The 21,389-nt window shown below is 43.1% G+C and overlaps 1 protein-coding gene across 3 annotated transcripts in view; it reads right to left on the bottom strand.

Moving 5' to 3' along the window:
* PTP4A2 (protein tyrosine phosphatase 4A2) overlaps positions 1-15,105 on the bottom strand; it is a 30,237-nt gene extending 15,132 nt beyond the window's left edge. Inside the window, exon 1 of one of the 3 annotated variants that reach the window (XM_073903015.1) lies at positions 14,977-15,105. Coding sequence is in view for 1 of the 3 variants with exons in the window: in XM_073903014.1 (XP_073759115.1) it covers positions 14,370-14,900 (531 nt within the window). In the remaining 2 variants the exon portion in view is untranslated. Of the gene's footprint in view, positions 1-14,300; positions 14,916-14,976 lie in introns of those variants that run through there. The other 2 variants (XM_073903014.1, XM_025855847.2) reach the window with 2 other exon arrangements.
* Positions 15,106-21,389: the final 6,284 nt, after the last annotated feature.

Here is a 21,389-nt window from a genome sequence, read left to right as displayed (position 1 = left end):
TCTCATTTCTAGTCCAGTTAACCCTTTTTTTTATTTTTTGAGAGAGAGAGACAAAGAATCTCAAGAAGGCTTTATGCCCAGCACACAGCCCGATGCAGGGCTCAATCTCATGACCCCAAGATCACCGACCTGAGCCGAAATCAAGAGTCGGACACTCAACCAACTGAGCCACCCAGGTGCCCCTAGTCCAGTTTACCTTTTTACTACTTCTCACAACACATCACTATCTCAAGAGTACAAAAGCATCTAAAGGTCATTGATTCACACAGCATTCTCCTACCCATACCAAAAACAAGATGAGAACGAAAAGTGGCAGAATTTTTAATATTATTTTGGGCTTACTGTACTGAAACACAGTAATCTTTATAGTTAGCTCAGTCAGAGTATCAACATAATCATAAATTGCTCTGGGGGCACCTGGCTGGCTCAGTCGGTAGAGCAAGCGACTCTTGATCTTGTGGTCATGAGTTCAAGCCCCATGTTGGGTGCAGAGATTACATAAATAAATCTTCATAAATAAATAAATAGATAGCTCTGAAAATAGGGACAAGGTCTAAGTTCTTTCACTTGCCTCTTCTCTAATGCATTAATAAATGCTTATTTAGTAGTCTCTGAAAAGATGACTGTGACCAGATAGAAAAAGACATGAAAGATATGTACTATAGAACCATTTCAGGAGGAAACTAAAATACAATTAAGGAAGAACCAAGGCCTACAAACTCTGAAACCTATTCTATCCACAAGTCTTTTTATGATATTCTTATGGCACTGTATTTTTAAAGTTACATACTTGTGCCAATATTACCATGGACACAAGCACAAAACTCAAACATTCCTAAAATATGAAAGATACATAAGAAAATCGAAATTCAAAATGGCATTCTAAGAACTTCAAAACCTCAGAAGTTATACACTACAGTAAAATCATGAAACTTCTAATACTCAAACTAAGAAAAATAAAAATATATACCATCACTTTCCTAATTACAACCCCAAAACAGCCACCTTAGATTACACATTTCATAGAGTACTCCCTGTGCAGTCAAGGAATTTTAAAGCTAGGAGAAACTTAGAGAGCAAGGACTCTGATCTTTAAAAAGAAAAGAAAAGAAAAAGAAAAAAAAAACAAGATGATATTTGTGAGCAAGAGAGGTTAAATGACTTAACTAAGACCACATCACTAATTAATAGCAGATCAAAGACAAGAACCCAGGTCTCCTAACTCTATTCATTTTTTCCTTCAGGTTTGACTATGGAGGTATCCACATATTTTTCAAGTCATAATCTTTATCATGTAGCTGTAACTTTTCTTCAAATATTTGCTTGGATGTTGATCTGCAACTCTGTGACCTTAAATAAGGGGAGAAAAAATTATTAAAGTAACCACTCAAAGAACAAAGGTTTGCATGCAGTGAAAAGCAAAACATAAGGAAATTCTAACCTGTTTGAATCCCTTTGGTTTAATGATGTTATCACAGCTAATATGTGTGTCAGCTGAGTAAAAGCACTGAAAGACCTGCTTTGTAGTGATAGCCAGGTTTGAAAGGTTACAGCTCTAGCATTAAGTTTTCTACCTAGTCTCCAGTGTTTGTCTGCTCAGCAAACAGAACAAGTTTTATCCCATCTTTCTCCTCCAACCTCATTTTGGAAGGACCACTTTCAAGGTTAAGGATAATTCATTATTAGATTTTCAATTCTTAACACCAAACTGAGATCCCCAGCAAAGGAATTTCCGCCAAATGAAACAGTATGTTCTATCAATGTTAACAGATACATGATAAAAACAAGCTTCTGTTCCTTCTCCCACCCCCAAGAGTTCAATTACACATCAAAAATTAAATGCTCTTGCACCTATAAATTCAGATAAACTAATGTTAATTCCTGTAACAGACATAAGAATACAAAGCAAACAGTCTGTAAAAAAAAATCATAACCTACCACAGCTGGAAGGTACTCAAAAGTTACAAAGCCCTGTATTTTAGCATAAACTCAGCACCTATACATCTTACAGGAAAACTTTCTTCTAAACTCGTCTCTCTGACATCAAGTAATTTTATCTTTTATAGAACCTAACTTTTAAAATGTTAAATTTTGGACATTCCCATTTCCTATGCAACATTTGCATTTTGAAGCAAAGAAGATAACTTCACTGCAGGATTAGAAAGAATGGTCTGTGACAGAGAAATCCTTTTAAATTAAGAAGGAGGAGAAGGAATGGGAAAGAGGAAAAAGAATGAAGAGGAGTCTGGAAGAACAAGCAAGAAGCCAACCAAGCTAAGATAGTGTACTACCACTAAGACTAAGTCAGTAACACAACAGAGACTACTTAAAACTTTGGAGAGAGGTATGTCAGAGTTTAAATGTCCTGTGTCAATACTCTAGTGCTAACATCTAACCTAGATGAGACTCAAAAACCAAATGCATGAAATAATACAATAACCATCATTTAATCATGACATATTTTTTTAAGATTTATTTGAGAGAGAGAGAGAGAGCACATGAGAGGGGGGAGGGTCAGAGGGAGAAGCAGACTCCCTGCTGAGCAGGGAGCCCAATGCGGGACTCGATCCTGGAACTCCAGGATCATGACCTGAGCTGAAGCAGTCGCTTAACCAACTGAGTCACCCAGGCGCCCTAATCATGACATATTCTTAAAGTGGAACATTATGCCGAGGTTAAAAAGAATAAAACAGGGTGCCTGGGTGGCTTGGTCGTTAAGTGTCTGCCTTTGGCTCAGGTCATGATCCCAGGGTCCAGGGATCGCGCCCTGCATTGGGCTCCCTGCTCAGCGAGGAACCTGCTTCTCCCTCTGCCACTCCCCCTGCTTGTGTTCCCTCTCTTGCTGTCTCTCTGCCAAATAAATAAATAAAATCTTTAAAAAAAACAAAAAAACCCCAGATCTATATGAAATACGGAAAGATGGCTGAGACACTAATAACTGCAAAGAGCACATGATAGTATGAACAGTATATACAGAAATATTTGTGAGTGTTGTACAGCTTTCATACCCATCAACTATCTGGAAAATTACAAAGAGGTAACTGGTTGTCGGGGTCAAGGGGACTGGAGCTGGAGGCCAGAAACATGATTTACTTTATCATAATACATCCCTTTTCAAATGTTTTGCTTTTCCCATGTACATGTATTACCCTTTTTTTTTTTAATTCTAGGGTGATAAAAAACCCTACAATGATTTACAATTTAACCACGTTCTCAAAAGTGCTATAACCATAGGATTATAAAGAGCCTTAAGAGAGCTAAGTCACTCCTGGTCCCAGGCAGGACTATACCTACACAATCCACAGACAGTTTTCTTCTTCGTTAAAGATACTAAATTATTGGGGCGCCTGGGTGGCTCAGTCCTTAAGCGTCTGCCTTCGGCTCAGGTCATGGTCCCAGGGTCCTGGGATCGAGCCCCACATCGGGCTCCCTGCTCGGTGGGAAGCCTGCTTCCTCTCCCACTCCCCCTGCTTGTGTTCCCTCTCTCACTGTGTCTCTCTCTGTCAAATACATAAATAAAATCTTAAAAAAAAAGATATTAAATTATTGAGTAAAATTCAGGTTCTTCTATGGCAACTGTAATTCTAAGTTTAAATATATGGAGAATTTGAGGGCAACCCAAACTTATTAGGCATCCTTTTAAAAATCCTGTCAATCCACTCACACCAAGTTTTCCACTCAGAAATTCTCTATTTCCAAGTTAAAGTAAATGATACAATAAACTCTCTAATTTGATGGGTTATGCCAGGATTCACTAAATTAAAACAATACATTATAATATAAATACACAATAAAGAAGTCTAGATCTAAGAAAAAAGTCTAAAAGCAAAGGTCTGGAAAAACAAGTAAGCATACATTTACTGTTACTTTTCTTACCAGAAGTTCTACAGGAAGTCATGCAAATTTGAGTCAGCTTGGTTTGTACAAACAGGCAACATGAAAGCATTATACTGCATATAAGGCTAAAACCTTGCAACAATTTTTTCCTAAAACAAACTCATCTCACTTTAACAAAGACAACTGCACCTCTCTTAAAATAAGTATGAATAATCTATCAAGAGTAAAGAATTCATTCTCATGAAGAGTTAAGACATCTTCCTTACAATTTGGCTAATTAAGAATTTATTAATAATTCACATATTTGTTAGACACATACTATGCATCTTTAAAGTGCACCAAGAGTAGTAAACAAAAATTCTTGTCAGAGTGTATCTTGTATTTTAGTTAAAGACAGAAAAAGATAAAATATGCCACTGTTATGGAGAAAAATGCAAAGCAGGGGTATCTAGTGCCAGAAAAGAGAGGGCTTCTAATTTTAAATAAGGCTATCAGGAAAGGCCTCACTGAAAAAAAAAAATGACATTTTATCCAAGACCTGGAGGTGTGAGCCAAACAGATATTTGAAGGAGCATTCTAGGCAAAGGGATTAGCTATTGCAAAGGTTATGAGGTGGGGCCATGCTTGGAGTGTTCTAGGAATAGCCCTCTCTCTGACAAATAAATAAAATCTTTAAAAGGGGGGGGCTCCTGGGTGGCTCAGTCGTTATGCGTCTGCCTTTGGCTCAGGTCATGATCCCAGGGTCCTGGGATCGAGCTCCACATCGGCTCCCCGCTCTGCGGGAAGCCTGCTTCTCTCTCTCCCACTCCCCCTGCTTGTGTTCCCTCTCTTGCTGTGTCTCTCTCTGTCAGATAAATAAACTCTTAAAAAAAAAAAGAAAGAAAAAAGAAAAAGATACACTTTAAAGCAGATTTGTCCACAGACTGGATGTGGGGTCTGGGAAAAGAGTCAAGGCCCTGAGTAACTGTAAGAACTGTACGAAGCCTAACTTAATACAGAACTATTCACACAACAGACCAATAAAATCCTCACAACTATCAAGGAAGAAAAGTAGGAAAATTCGTCTGTAAAATACTACTGTATCTACTGCATTCTGACCATTTGAGGAAAAATGTATCTTAAAGACTTATTAAAGCGAACTTAACTTTGCTAATTAATCTTCTAGTTAACTGGTCTCAAACTGAAATCGTACTCATCTTTTATAACCTACGCCCAACTCATCAGAGCCTTATGGAAATAATAGTTCTACTCTCTCTGCTACTTATTTTGTTCATCCCTCTAGCTGCATTCATCAAACTAAAACTGTATAGATCTGGCTCCTTGAACTTAAGACAATTCAAATTAATGTTAGTTCCCCTCCCCTACCATATACAGTCCCAGGGAGCTGATAGGGAAAGAGGTATCATTAAATTCTACACAAATTAGGATCCAAAATATCTGTAAACAAGCTAAAAATAGCTTCTTTACTGCTAAAAAAAAGTTTCATAGTTACTCTCTTGGTTATTCCCACTTTTCCACTTCCTCATTTAAGGAGGGAACTTGAGAATCAAGTTCCAGTACAGAAATCAATAATCACTTATATAAAAAGAAATTATGACCTTGATGGTGGGAAAATATCATAACATTTCAGAACCAGCATGAGATACACGGCAGGACACTCAGAAAGGAAAGGAAAGCAATTAACCAACAATCGCACCTGCTTCTGAGAACAGTGACCGTTATTTACTGAAGTCCTGTGGGCCCTGTTCCCACTCAAATGAAAAGGGAGTGGTTTTCAAATTTGTGTGTACCCTAGTGATTAGAAGTACTTGTCATTTTCTAGTAATTCCTACCTCTACAAATAACTATATGACAAAAATTGCATTAAATATTTTCATTCCACACCTGAGTATTTACTTTTCAATTCTCTACTGTTCCTCTAAAGATTAGCAATTCTCCAGTTGAATTTCTTGTCCAAAAGTGTTATTTTTCCTTCCATGAATAAAATTTAAATGAAGGTAATAGGACTATGGCCAATTTTCACTTTTTCCAAAAAATTATTCGAATACCAGTAACACCATTAAAAATCCTACCAGCACAATTCTAATATTGGGCATAATCTTATTGAGCTCAGTGAATTTTTTTAAAAATTAAGCTAAACACTTAGCTCTATTAAATTGATTCTATTTATTCATACTTTTCATTTCCGGGCAAAGATATCGTGGCTATCCCTCTTTATGCGCTTTATGCTTAAAGTTTTTGTGCACTTTAAGAGTGCACAAAAAGCTTAATGCTTTTAGTTTATGTGCACTTTAAGATTCCCAAGCTTTTTTTTTTTTTTTTAAGATTTTATTTATTTATCTGACAGAGAGAGATAGCGAGAGCAGGAGCACAAGCAGGGGGAGTGGGAGAGGGAGAAGCAGGCTTCCCGCCGAGCAGGGAGCCCGATATGGCCCTCGATCCCAGGACCCTGGGATCATGACCTGAGCCAAAGGCAGGCAGGCGCTTAACGACTGAGCCACCCAGGGGCCCGCCAAGCTTCTTTATTATAAAGTTTAAGCGCATTCTTTTCCTAAATAACTGTGGTAACCTCCTTAATAAATAAAAACTCTCAAATTCAGCAGCATTCCCATATAATTAAATTCTAATATTTGTTTTCTTCTTTTCTTACATCCTTCTTTTAATCTCAAAAGGCTAAGTAATTTTCCTGGAGAACAATTTAAGTCTTAATCATTTTAGTTTCCAACATCACTATACATACATTAATCCAGAACCACTAAATTTACTATTTCATTAATAAAGAAATGTATGAGATTCTGAACTTCAATAGTAAAAAAGCAAATTCGGTAGTGAAAATCAGAAAAGAAGGAAGGAAGGAAAGAAAGGAAGAAAGGGAAGAAAGAAAGAAAAAGAAAGAGGAAAGGAAATCCAAAAGGACACCTGGATTCATCCTGTCAACACCACTTTGAAATACTTTCTGAGCTATATCAGGACAGTTAGAATGACTGTAACAGCTGTGAGTTCCCTGAGGTTGCAAAATAGATACTTGGGAAAAGGTTATTTGAATCACCTTTCAAAATAACCTACAGCACAGGAGCAGCATGCAAAGTAAGAACTTCCCAGCTATTGTTAGCATTATTTAAAATACATGTTTTGGAGCTGAGCAGTTTATGGGTCAGTTTAACTCTTTCATTTCCCCATTTTGTCAAATGCATTGAGTATTTAAAAGTCCTGTTCAAATATCCACCACTACCAAGGAGGGAAGGAAGCTCTCTATGTACAGGATACAGAATAAAAACATTCCAAATTACATCTTGTCAGCATAAATTCTTTTGTTTGAGCCCCAGAAATTTTTCTGCTGTTAAAGCATTTTGGTCCAAGTTTCCCCTAAAACCTGTTAAGTTACACGTCACTTCCTCTCCTAAACTTGCTTTTTATAAATCACATTGTATTTCACAGCCATCTCTCTATGTACTGAGTATAATACAAGATAAACAGTCAAGAACACAAATCATTCTATTTGGAGCTGCTGGTGGCTTTTTAAAATATACTGTCTACCCACTAATTGTCCAATAATGGCTTGACGTTTATTTTCGTAAAACACAACATTCACAATCTTTAAAAAACATACAGTGAAAGCAGTTGTTTCACATTAAAACACGGAAGTGAAGTAAAAATAGAGGTGAAATACCTCTATAATGCCATGTCAAGGGATAATTATTCTTTGCTCACCAGCTTAGTTCAACATGGATTCGCCTTCCTTCTCTTCCCACTTAAAGAATGCAAAATTTGATCTTTCTTGTCCTCTTCCTCCAAATACTTACTGAGATGGAGGACAATATGTCACCTCTGAATGATACTAAAATGCAGCATATCCAAGCTTACAATAAGCATTGTGGAGCTCTTTGCGCATACCATACAAACACTATCCAGGATCAAGATACTAGGAGAATCCATGTGAGAGAAAAATGTCTGATGAAGGACATTAACATTTCATACTAATGCTATATACTTTGAAGACAAAGTATGAGCAGAAATGGAGTAGGATTAATTAGGACTTCCGAGGAAAGGTAAAACTTTTATAACATGACTGTAGAAACAGTGAAGGGCCGTGGTAGCCTAATAAAGGAAAAAGAGTCTTTGGTTAGATAACTCTTAGGAGGCTTTGACCATGCTGAGAATTTCAAACCAATTCAAATGCAATAAAAGCTCTCAGAAATTTAAAAGTATGAGTAGTAGTCAGGGAGCAACTCTCTGCTCAATGAGAGAAAACAAATATGCCACATTGGTGGGCATCTTCTGATCTACAGAGCAGCTCCATAATTAACAACAAGCTTCACAAAAATAGACTCTCAACTTACTAACTCCTACCTCATAGGTGAATTATTTTTCCTAGTAAACAGATATGAGTTTAACTAAATTCTACTTGCTGATAACCTCCAAATGAAGATCTCATTTCACTAGAAAAACAATTCAGGGTATAGTCTATGACTTAAATTTGAAGTGTTCCTCATCTGGAACGATCTAAGTTATTTGAATAATTTAAACCAATCACCAAAAGGAAACTTGTTTGTAACCACACGTGTGGAATGAAGAATAATGTCACTAGAATCTATTGTTTCTCCATCATATCCTTCTCAATTTGCTGACAAATCCTGCCGATGACTCATATCCTTCTGCACTAACCAGTCACTCTGTTCCCTCATGATAGGCTTTTCACCAATAACAGAAAGTAGAAAACACATCAATTTGTTTTGCTACTAAAAGCAATAAATATCAATGTACGTATATAAATCCAATTTATAGATACTGTGGTGATACAATCTAGTGAATGTCTCCTGTAAAAGACTGTAAAAAAAAGTTATGCTCAAATCTCAAGTAAAACTAAAAGACGACTACAAGAAAGCAGACTGAATTTGAATTCCTGTCAAACGATACATTAGTTAAGAGCCAACATTTTTGACCACTGCAGAAATAAAAACACAAAGCAATTTATCTGATCTGCTAAAGCAAATATATCATGTGTTCATTTTATGCCAAAAGAATTAACATTTTCTGAGAAGAATGAAATTTCAACCCAAAAATACTATGAAAGGAATTAAATATCTCTAAAGGTAACGACCATCCTAATCATCAAAATATTTTTTCAAAACAGGCTCAACTAGCAAAAAAAGGGTCGGAGCAGAGCTTAAAATTCTCTAGAGTTTAAAAAGGCAATATTGTGCAATGTAAATATATGCTCAAATGATGAGATTTAGTTTCTAGGCCACTTACAATGGAGTTGATGCTGTGTTACAGAACCTATGGGTAAGAAATCAGTGCAAACAAAAAACATTTGTATTCAAATCATATAAAAACTGTTGGTATAATCTGTCAACTCCTCATAGTCATTTTTCCAGGAAAGATTTTGTGCCCTGTCAGTCTATGTTGATTGAAGAGATAGTTCGGGGGAAACCACGTTAACACGTGCAGAAGGGTCATTTCCTCACCTGGGTCCTGGTAACCCCACAGGGTAACTGAAAATGGACAGAGCCTGCAATGCTGTGCAGCTTCTTTCTTAGAGGTGCTAGAGTAGTGACAGTTTCTGGTTTAGCCTAGACCTCTACAACTCCAAGGAGCAAAAAAACACAAAACAAAACAACATGTAATATCTACTTGAGCTCTACACCCAGCAATCCTATAGGGCTGCAAGTCCCAAGACAGTGGCCAAAGGAGCTCGAAAATGTGGTTCAGTCAATAAAACAAAACTAGAGAAAGCTACCAGACACCTCTATACGTGTACTACCCCTAAAGATGAGAATGGATAAAAGGCTCTTCTAACATTCCAGATTAACAGACTCCAATCACCATTTCCCAACAAAATTATAATTGCTGGTATCCACTCTTCACTAACAAACCCAAGATATAAAATTATGTGAACTGCAACATCACAGACTCTCACTTTATAAATTTAGAGAATCATCATCAGTTTCTATATAACCCAACGAGTTCTTAAGAAAAATCTCAAAGCAACATCCCCAAAATAAAAAAAAAAAAAAAAAAAAAAGCAAGTAACTGAAGTATCCTTACATAAAAAAAACGTAAAAAACAAAAAACTAAATTTCAGACAAAAAGGCCAATTTCTTTAATGTCCACTAAACTCCTATATAATGACCAGAGTTAACTCAAAAATAAAGTTTAGCAAGAGATTTAAGTACCTTAAGCCCCAAAGAGAAGCTTTTTTATCTACTGCCATCTATTTACTGGTATCTTTAACTTCAATTTCAAAACCTGGAATTCAACAATTGATTCTATAAATCAATCTCCTTATCTGTACAACTGAAAGTGCCACTTACTCAAAGGACTATTATGAATTTTAAATAAGATGCTTTATGATTCAGCATTGTAAGACTCTAAAGGAACAGAGTGTTGAAACCTAAAGCATAATGTTGGAGTTCATAAGGTGTCCTAAGACCGCAAGATCTCTACCACTGCCCTACTCAATAAACATAACTAAGTCTACCAAGTTGAAATTTTGGATCTTGATTTCCAATTGCTCAAAATTTTTAAAGATCCCCAACTTTTATAAGTAGTATAGCTGATTACATAGCACTTGAAGAAATTGAGCTAACTTGGGTTTCACTCTAACTTAAGTTTTGATCTTCCAAGAGCAACAGCTATAAATTTATGTACTGCTCTTCTGCATCTTATTTGTAAATGCTTTTGCTAGAGGCTTCACTGGTTACCAATTCCACATTCCAACAAAAAGGAACAGTACAAATCCTGTTAAGTAAACCTCTACTAAACTTAATGTGTCAAAATTCTGTAACTACTACATACAGAAATGCCATCTTTAAAAGACAAAACGTTAAATAGAATGAAGAGTTAAATCTTGGGCGCCTGGATGGCTCAGTTGGTTAAGCGACTGCCTTCGGCTCAGGTCATGATCCTGGAGTCCCAGGATCGAGTCCCACATCGGACTCCCTGCTCAGCAGGGTGTTTGCTTCTCCCTCTGACCCTCTTCCTTCTCATGCTCTCTATCTCCCATTCTCTCTCTCTCAAATAAATAAATAAAATCTTTTAAAAAAAAAGAGTTAAATCTTAAGAAAAATAAGTATTTTACCTTGCTTCACACAAATGTCTTTTCAAGGAAATATAAATATGGGGCTTTCAAACTTTTTAAGAAAGTTGTATCAAAAGCATTCAAACATTTACTCTTCCCTAGTGCCACCACAGTTCAATGATGTTGTAAATGGTTTCTGCTTATAAATTTGGTTAGTTCAAATTAAATATTACTTGACTGACTCATGGAGGGAGTGGTTTGACTTTTGCTGTTCTGAGTCAGAACAGACCCAGTTCAGCAGTTCTAAACAATTTTTCATTTGTATAGGTGTCCTAAACGCTAGCTTTTTCCAGTTACTAAATATAACAAACGGTTGCCTTACTAAGAAGAAAGGTCTTAGTAGTAATAATACTTTGAATCTATAGTTCAACTTATAATTAACGAAGTGCTTCCACATCTATTTTCTCACTTGATCTTCACAATCTCCTAAGTATCTCATACAGATGAACAGAAACACTTTCACATAGGAGTGACAACTTCTAGTGCTCGCTTCGGCAGCACATATACTAAAATAGGAGTGACAACTTCTAGTTGACTCTTACCCCAATAAATATACTCTTCCTCTTTCCCCCAAAATAAAAAACATAAAAGGCTGCTGGGTTTCTTTAATCAGACTTTCCTCTCCCAGACATATCCCAGGTGCCTCATAAAAACTATGTCTCAAAGCACACACCCCCTGGGGCCCCAAGAGTTTCAAGGCAGAATCCCCACCCACATAAAAGCCTAGCTTAGGCCCCAAAGAGCCTCAAGTCAGCATCTCCTAAATGATCCCCTTGCCTCCAGCCATCTAGTCTTCTGTATTAAATTCAACATTTCTCATCTGTACAAGCTGCTAGGTCACTGTGTGGTTGAGAAACCTCAAAGTGAGACAACCTACTGTGAGGGTGGTAATGGTATAGTGGAAAAATCAAGGACTCTGGAGTCAGACAGACCTGGGTTTTTAATCCATCTCCAATTCTTATTATCTTGTTTCCTAGGAGAAGTTACTTAACCCTCTTTTGAGTCTCTATATCTCTTCATCTCACCACTGTAAATCATCGAGGGCTCATCACTGTATCCCAAGTGTCTAGCAAATAGAAACCACTCAATATGTGCCAAATGAATGCAAATGAGAACCCCTACCACCTTTAGAGTGTGAGAATTATATATAAAGGGAGTGTATAAAAATATCTGGTGCATAGTAGGCCCTTAATACTAATTAATTCAGTATCCCACTAAAAATTAACAATGCTATTCAATATTTCTGAAAGCACAAAACATGCTAATGATTGAGAAAAAAGACACTCTAGGAAAAACATAATTTCTGACTTCTAATCACATATCAACGTTTTGGCCTATAATTCTCTTATGTCTACTATCAGCCGTCTCTGCTCATCCGACTGAAAGACTCCCAACTTCTAAGAAACTTCTCATCATTAAAGTGTAAAATCCATTATCAAGGTACTCTTTATCAAGAACCCCTAATTCGGGCGCCTGGGTGGCTCAGATGGTTAAGCGTCTGCCTTCAGCTCAGGTCATGATCCCAGGGTCCTGGGATCAAGTCCCGCATCGGGCTCCCTGCTCCTTGGGAGCCTGCTTCTCCCTCTGCTTCTCTCTCATGAATAAATAAAATCTTAAAAAAAAAAAAAAAAAAAAGGACCCCTAATCCCACAACACAAGAATCCATACAGGGCGCCTGGGTGGCTCAGTTGGTTAAGCGACTACCTTCGGCTCAGGTCATGATCCTGGAGTCCCGGGATCGAGTCCCACATCGGGCTCCCTGCTCAGCAGGGAGTCTGCTTCTCCCTCTGATCCTCTTCCCTCTCGTGCTCTCTATCTCTCATTCTCTCTCTCTCAAATAAATAAAATCTTTAAAAAAAAAAAGAATCCATACAAAATCCATCCAATCCTGACAAAAGTCCCTAATATACATTCACTATCCAATATGAAACAATTTTTTAAATGTCAAGATTAGAATACAGGCAAACAACTTCTCCCATCTTCACCAACACAAGGGCATGCTGGCAAGTAATTCTGAAGCCTTAAAAATGTGTCATTCTGTAGCCTTAATTTCCTTTTGCACACTGAACAAGGCATAACTTCATTCACTTCCTGTCTGAAACTACTCTAATACAGAGCATGGCAGCAAGTAACTACCATATTCTAATCCACCAGTTCGGTGATTCCAAACAGACAAGCTTGCCTACAGTGATGCTAGAACTGCTAGACACTTTTTATGTATCTTGACAAACTCCAGGGAATAATAAACTGGCCTCTGGTTCTTCATCATCAACGTTACATTATTTTTTTTTCAAGAGTTCTTCTCCAGAAGAGTAGAAAAGAGCTAATATCTGATAAAATTTTTTTCCATTTACCTAACGATAAAATACCTTTCACCTGAAAAACTAGCAGTACTTTACAAAAGTCTATGCTTCTGAACACTCTACAGGCAAGAGCCTAGGATCCTGGGCAATAGACAAGATTGTTTTAGTTAGCTCTCAGAGCACCGGACGATGGGATGGCGACCACGTCCTTGACAAATTTAGAAATTTATAGTCATAAAACATGGGGGAAAACATTTACCCTCCCCCCCCGAAAAAGCATGACCTTTCTTTTAAAAATCCCAGAGCCAGAAGACTCTAGTGCCACTGACATAGACTCCTATACCGTTTCCTCAGAGTGGAACCCAAGAACCCAGGGACAAGACGCTCTTGGAAAGAACTCCCTAACCGAGGACACCAGGGTTCTCTGTCGCCGTACACAGCGATCACGATCAACGCAGAGCCTCCAGGATGCCCGCTCACACACTGGACAGTCGCAGGCACACCCTTTCCACGCTCCCTCATCTGCCATTCACCCTCTCCCCAACCTCCCTCTCTCACACTGCACTCATATTCCCCCCACACACTCCCCCACTCTACCCTCAATGGGTACACTCAATGCTCTCCCGTTCCCACCTCCTCACTCTCCCCCATTTACCCTCTCGCCCACGCGCACTCCTCCCCACACCCCACTGTCCTCTACACTCTGCCAGCACTCACACACACACATACTGCCTCCGGACACGGCCCCCAACTATCTCATCCACACTCCCCCCCCCAAACTCCGTCTTCCCTCACCCCACATGCACACCCAGCTCTCTCCCCAACTCATACTGTCCCCCTCAAGCACGCACACTCCCCCCACATACAATCCACATTCTTCCACACGCACGGTCCCCCCCTTCCTCACCCACCCTCGTTCTCCACGCTTCCCGGCCGCGCTCCCCCCGCCCCCGGCCCGGCCCAGCCCTCCTTCCGGGGACGTGTCTCGGGCCTGCACTAATGGCTGCGGCGCCTCCCGCCCTCCCCTTCCCCGAGGCCCCGGAGCCGGCGCGGGGGCCGCCCGGGAGGAGCGCACTCACGCTGGCGAGCTGGGAACTGGGCATTGAAGTCTGGCGGCGGCGGGAGCGAGGAGGCGCCTCTCTCCTCAGTCACCTCGGCGGCGGCGGCGGCGGCGGTAGCGGTGGCGGCGGCGGCGACGACTCCCCCCCAGCCTCGGCGCGCGACACCCGGCCCGGCCCGGCGGCGGCGGCGGCGCGTGTCCACGAGTCCGTCTTGCTGCTGCTACGGCCGCCGCTGCGTCTCCTGCTGCCGCCGCTGGCCCCGCTGCCGCCGCTGCCCTGTGGCGTCGCCTCGCGCCGTACCCGGCCGCCGCTGCCGCTCCAGCCGCTACCGGACGGACGACGGTTACAGCCCGGCCGATCGCGCCGCCGCCACCACCGCTGCGCGCGCAGCCGGAACCAGCTCCCGCCGCCGCCCCTCAGGGGGCGCTGCGGGGCGCGGCGCGCGCGCCCACTGGCCAGCCCCCCGCGCCCGCTGACTGGCTGGCGTGCCGGCTCGCGGGGCGGTTGGGCCCGCCCACCTGCCCCGCGGGGCGCTGACCCACTGCCCTCGGCGCCTCCCCCTTCTCCTCCTCTTGGTTCGTTCCTTTCCGCACTCCCGGCTGCGGAAGGCGCGTCCATGTGACCGGGGAAGGGGGCGGAACGTGGCCAGGGGAGTCGTTCGCCCACGCCGCGGCCCCCCACATCCCATCCGCACCTGGGCAGAGGCGAGGGCCAGCGGCCGCCGTGTGACCTGCAAGGTCGAAGGGCTTTTTCCGGCATCCCGAGCCGTGAGGCCTGGGGCCAGATCCTGATGGGACGGGGCGGCGACCGAGCCCTTTGCTCGGGGATTTCCAACTCAGAAGTGACAACCAGGGCAGCTCAGTTCTTGGCTGTCCTTCCTCGAGGCCCCAAATAAATAGTGTGCGTGCGTCTGCAATTCTGCAATTGCGAAGGATGTTTCTGCGCCTCTCCTGGTCCCATCCCGGCACGACACACACACACACCCGGTCCCATCCCCGCGCGACACACACACACACACACACACACACACACACACCCCTATGAATCCTTCCTGACCAGAATTCAAACTTTGGGGACACACACACACACCCGGTCCCATCCCCGCGCGACACACACACACACACACACACACACACACACACACACACCCCTATGAATCCTTCCTGACCAGAATTCAAACTTTGGGGACGTAGCATCTTGGGCAAGTTATTTCCTCTCTCTGAGTATTCTAAACTATTAAATGGAAATAGTTTTCAGCTACCTCATGGGGCTTTTTTCACGTATCAATGACATAATGTATGAGAAATGCCTGATAAAGAGAAAATCCTGAATTTAAAGGTTTCCAACCAAATGTCCCCTTTAACGACAGAGATTATCCTAGAGATTCCAGTATTCTCTCTTGCATTTGGAAGGTGACCAGAAATTCTTTAATTCTTTGTCAGACCACGAGTTCTGAGTTTTGGTTTGGAAAATGTGGTTGCCGGTGAGTTGGGAGACTGGTCTGGGCCACTGGCGGGTCTGACGGCAGCCAGAAAGAAGCACTGGAGACTGGCTTGGGAGGAGGAGGGGAGGCTCACCCATGAGAGTTGGGGGTGGGGGGCTCTGTCTTCTCTATCCACCCTAGGAAGTCTTACCTGCCCAGAACCCGCACCTATCTAGAAGGGACTCCTGCCCCTTGGGCAGCTTCCCCTCCGCCATGACCACACACATGTCCATCTGGCCCTGTGGGGAGAAGCAATGGTCAGTAGGCATCCTTAGGCTGTCACCATAAGATAGACCTGGGGCATTGCTCCTGACCAGAAGGCTTCTATTAGAGCTTAGCAGTAAAAAGAAAGGTCTTATGACTCAGCCACATCAAGCCACAGAACAGAACCCAAGATGTTCACCACCAGCAGGTGGCCCAAGAGAGGGTATTCCAGGGCAAGGCTGGCTGGCAGGACTGCGTGGGAGTTGAGAGGCCCTGAAAGGAGGGGCTGCGGATCAGAATCAAGGCCCCTGGATGAGGAGCAGAGGCTCAGCTGCTGCTTGCATTCTGCCTGCCTCCAGCAGGCAGCATTTTCCACTTCCTGGAAACACAGACTTGAAACAGAGAACTACCTCCTCCGCAAAACTTTTGTTGAGTCTCCTGGTCACTGATTCTTCCACTAAAGTCTCAAAACACCTTCCGCAATCCCCTATCATAGCACGCATTACAGTGTATTGTAAATGCCTATTTTCATGATTCTCCCCTCCTTAGACTGACCTACTTGGGGCAATCTGGTACACGGTTGAACAAATGAATAAGTCTTCCCTCATCTAGCTCTCCGCCGGGCCCTAAAATGTCAGTAAATAATACAATAACAACATAAGGAAAACAATAATGGCCATGATAGTGGCTACCAATTATTAAGCATCTACTCTATTCTAAGCCCGAGGCGAGCTGTTTTTAAATGTATTATCAAGTTGGGCGCCTGGGTGGCTCACTTGGTTAAGCGACTGCCTTCAGCTCAGGTCACGATCCTGGAGTCCCGGGATCGAGTCCCGCATCGGGCTCCTTGCTCGGCAGGGAGTCTGCTTCTCCCTCTGACCCTCTTCCCTCTCGTGCTCTCTGTCTCTCATTCTCTCTCTCTCAAATAAATAAATAAAATCTTTAAAAAAAATAAATGTATTATCAAGTTTACTCTTCAAAATAACCTTCCAAATCAGGAGGTTTTATTACCTTCATTTTAAAGGGGATGGGAAGTTCAGAGAGATCAAGTGGCAGGCCCAGGATTCAGCACAGGTGTCTGCCTCTGAAGCCCAAATAAGCGTAATGTTAATCTCTGACTGCAATCAATAACTGGTGTCTCTCAGAGTAGGCTGGAACCCTTTCTGAGATGTTGGAAACACCCCCCACTGAGAGCGAAAGCGAGACCATGATACCACCATACCTCCAGGTCAGCAGGAAAATGCTCTAACCCCTGACATGAATGACCTCACCCAAGTGGTTTCCCAGGGAAGGCTGCACACCTCAAAACAGATCAGGTACTGGGCTGCAGGCACCTTAGTACAGTGCGAACCAGCCCTTGGCAGTGAGTTTCACACATAATGAGTGTCCCGAGTCTATCCAGTGCCTTTGCTGAAACCTTCCCATCGCCATTAGCTCATTAATCTTCCCAGTGCCCCTGTGAGGCAAAGCTGGCGGTATTCTGGGCGGATTTTATAGAGCGTTAGCTTCCAGAGAGCAGGAGCTGTGTGGGCCGGCCAGGAGTTAGAAGAAGTAATTAATGGTGGTGTGGCAAAGAAATGGAGACCCTTGAAGACGTGGTTTTAGATAGAGGTGGGGACACAAACCAGGTGCCTGGCTCCCACCCTGGGACTCTAGACTGTTTCATCTGGCATCCTTACATTTGCCATTAAGTTCCTGGTTAGCCTTGGGAAGTTACAGCCTCTAGTTTCAATTTCCCCATCTGTAAAATGGCAAAGGTAACAGTACCTGCCTCCAAAGGTTGTTCTGAGCATCACAGGAAGTAGTATATATAACTCAGGTCGAACCACACTGGACACACAGTAAGTGTTCAATAAATGTTAGCTATTATTACAATTATTAGAATGGTGCTTGGCACTGTGGAATGCTTCAATGGAATAAGCTTTGCTACTATTGGTTCTACAGAATTTCTTTTTTTTTTTTAAGATTGTATTTATTTGACACAGAGAGAGCCAGAGAGCGAGCACAAGCAGGGGGAAAGGCAGGCAGGGGAGAAGCAGGCTCCCTGCTGAGCAAGAAGCCCAACGTGGGGCTCGATCCCAGGACTCTGGGATCATGACCTGAGCTGGAGGCAGCCGCTTAACCTACTGAGCCACCCAGGTGCCCCTACAGAGTTTATCTCAAAGTTGCAGGCTCAGCTACTTACTACTAGCATTATGACCTTAACTTCATGAGTGAACCTGTCTTCATCTGTGAAATGGGATAGCCCTGAAAGGAAGATAATGAAGATCTTGAAAGTGCTTTATAAACTGTGGAGCACTATGTAAACATTAACCCTGTTTTGTACTATGACTGTACAGGAATCCTAGCTCTGCCCCTTAAATTCCTGACCTCTAAAGTTTCTTCATGTGTAATATGGTCATGGTGATCACATCTATCTCGGGGGCTTGTTGTGAAAAAAAATTAAATGATTAATGACAATATAACTGTAGTGCCCAGCAGGGTGCAGGTGGACCATGCCTTACTTCCCTACCCCCTGACAAGTGCTGCTTTCCAATGTCCTGAGCTAAAGGAAACTGTAGGATGTGGTGGGAAATGTATGAAACCAATAGAGCTGGGATTATTTCTGGCTCCGCCACTGTGAGGCCTTGGGCAAGTTACCTAACCTCTCTGAGCTTTCAGATTCCTTGCCTCTATGGCTACTTTGCAGTTTCGGGAAGACGAGACTGACCGGGCACAGACCTTGCCTCAGAGTAAATGGGAGTTACTAACAAATGTACAGACAGACCTATGAGCTACTCTTATGGAAAGGACCCAGTTGGAAGCAAGGACCAAAATTCCCCAACCCAATACTAGATGGGGTCATGAGCTGCAAAATAAGCGATCCAGGCTCTACAAAGTTCAACTGAGTTTGGGAGGCTCCCGCCCAGCACTGCCTCGCTCGTCCCGACCCTGTGGACCGGTCAAGAGAAGGCCTAGAGGACCCAACCCCTCCCAAAGTGATAACCGGGGAGGAGGAGGCAGGGGGAGGAAAGAATGTACTGATTCACCGCCCCACCCATCCCCTGCCTCTAATCTCTCTTCCGGAATTTTACAGCCCTCTTGTACTGGGGCGGAGGCGGAGGGGGCAGGGCGCCGGTTACCGCCCGCTGCTGGACCCCCCCACCCCCACCCCCACCCCCACCCCCACCCCCACCCCCACCCCCTTGCCAATCAGCTGCTGCGGGAAGCCCCGGGGAGTGGTGCACACACCGCGGCAGTTTGCTCCCAGGCGTGCGTGCTGTTGTGGGGAGCCTGCGGGGAGGGTGAGGAGCTGTGAATTCCGACAGGCGGCCAGGCTCGGTCCCGGTGGGTCCCTCTCCTCTAGCCGGTAGGAGCTGGAGAGCTGGGGCTGAATCCCGACTCAGGCCTGAGTGCCCTGGAAGGCCGCGGCCTCCTTCGGGAACCTTCCCGCGGCCAACCAGCTCTCAGGATCCCCATCTCCACCGCAGTCAGGTGTAGCTGGATTTCAGCCAGAAATCCAGAGAGAAAACGACTTCAGGAACTGGCCGCGAGGGAGAGGGAAAGGTTTAGAAACATAGCTCAGCCACCTTATTTTATCTTCCTAAAGATGAGGCAAGTGCAGCAGGACAAGGTTGGGATCGGCTGGTAGGTACCGAGAACCGGCGGTGGATTCCCCAGTACTTTAACCTGCCCTGCCCGCTGGGTTTTAGTTTTAGTTTTTAGAGATTTAGTTTCCCCGTTTGGCATTTGGGAAATATAAATTTGTTAATAATTGAAACAAGAGCTATTGGACCTGTAACTTCCAACAATGGGATTAGGAGGTAATGATGTTCACAGCTAACATTTATTGAGCGCTCACTATGTGCCAAGGACTGTTGTTTTAAGCACTTTATACGAATTAACTAATTTAATTTTCACAATAATGCCAGGACATGGAAATTTTTATTATCCTTGTATGGAAACTGTGATAACAGCAAAGCCACTTGACCAAAGTCACCCAGCCAGTATATGATAGAGGCAGGAACTGAACCCAGGGAGGATTTTTCCAGAGCCCCACACCCTCAACCACTATGCCATCTGCCTCTCCTAATGAGAATGTGGTTACAATCAACCCACCTGGACATTGGTTTAACAGTGTAAGCTCTTTTCATTATGGCAACCTCTTTCAGAGTGACTTAGTGTGTGTATAAATGTTTAATATGTGCTCTCTGACTGTGATAATGTATCTACACAGGCATCAAAGCACCAGGTTAAATGGGGCAATCAAGGTCCTTTCTGAAATCGAGAAGATTCCTTCCTCAATGGTACACAGTTGTCTTAATTCTGTCAAGTCCTATGGCCAGAATCTTGACTTTCCCTCCATAGTGGGTCCCATTTTACCTAGTGGTAACCTGGAGTACCCATCTCCACACCACTGATCCTAATTTGACTACTGCTATGTTTTTCAAAAATGTTGCCCTGCCCCTCAAAACATATCCCCTACCCTATCCTCAGCTGTGTGCATAAAAACTGCACAACTGGAGGTTTCTTACTTGGTTTCAAGTCAAAATGGTAGTTCATCTTTTGTTAAAATGCAAACATTACAAGAGAGAAAAATAAACTGGATATCACCAGCCATTTTCGTGTAATGAGAACAAGATTACGAGAGCCTCCCTAAAAATGAGTTTTGGCAGAAGAGAGAGAGGAGGCCTATGAACCTCCCTGAATTAATGTCTGAAAGAACAGCAGAAATCATCTAATGCAGGGGCGCCTGGGTGGCTCAGTCGTTGAGTGTCTGCCTTCAGCTCAGGTCATGGTCCCAGGGTTCTGGAATCGAGCCCCGCATCGGGCGCCCTGCTCCACGGGAAGCCTGCTTCTCCCTCTCCCTCTGCTGTTCCCCTTGCTTGTGTTCCCTCTCTCGCTGTGTCTCTCTCTGTCAAATAAATAAATAAAATCTTTTTAAAAAAAAATCATCTAGTGCAAAGCCTCCTTTTATAAGCCCAGCTAAAGAAAAGGAATGTGCGAAGCCACTTAGAGATCCTGAGATCCTGAGAAGGGGTAGGGGGAACCATTGTGAGGAAGCGAACAGAAATACAGGCAAAGGGACAAAAGACTGGATGTTAGCCTCAATGTCAGAAGCCTCTCCTTCCAGGGGTGGTTTCTTTTTTGTTTTTCCAAGCAAGCTCTACGCCCAGTGTGAGGCTTGAACTCAGGACCAAGAGATCAAGAGTGGCATGCTCCATCACCTTGCCAGCCAGCTGCCCCTCGGTGGTGTTTTAAAAAAAATCTGTTCTCCGGGTGCCTGGGTGGCTCAGTCGGTTAAGTGGCTGACTCGGCTCAGGTCATGATCTCAGGGTTCTGAGATCAAACCCCACGTAGGGCTCCCTGCTAGTTCAGTAGAGAGTCTGCTGCTCCCGCTCCCTCTGCCCCTTCCCTGCCCCACCACTCCTGCTCCCTCT

Source organism: Callorhinus ursinus, unplaced genomic scaffold (genome assembly GCF_003265705.2).
Source record: "Callorhinus ursinus isolate GAN/ISIS: 27379988/994484 unplaced genomic scaffold, GSC_fseal_2.0 scaffold18, whole genome shotgun sequence".
Classification (NCBI taxonomy): Eukaryota; Metazoa; Chordata; class Mammalia; order Carnivora; family Otariidae; genus Callorhinus; species Callorhinus ursinus.
This window is presented reverse-complemented; position numbering and strand designations above follow the sequence as displayed.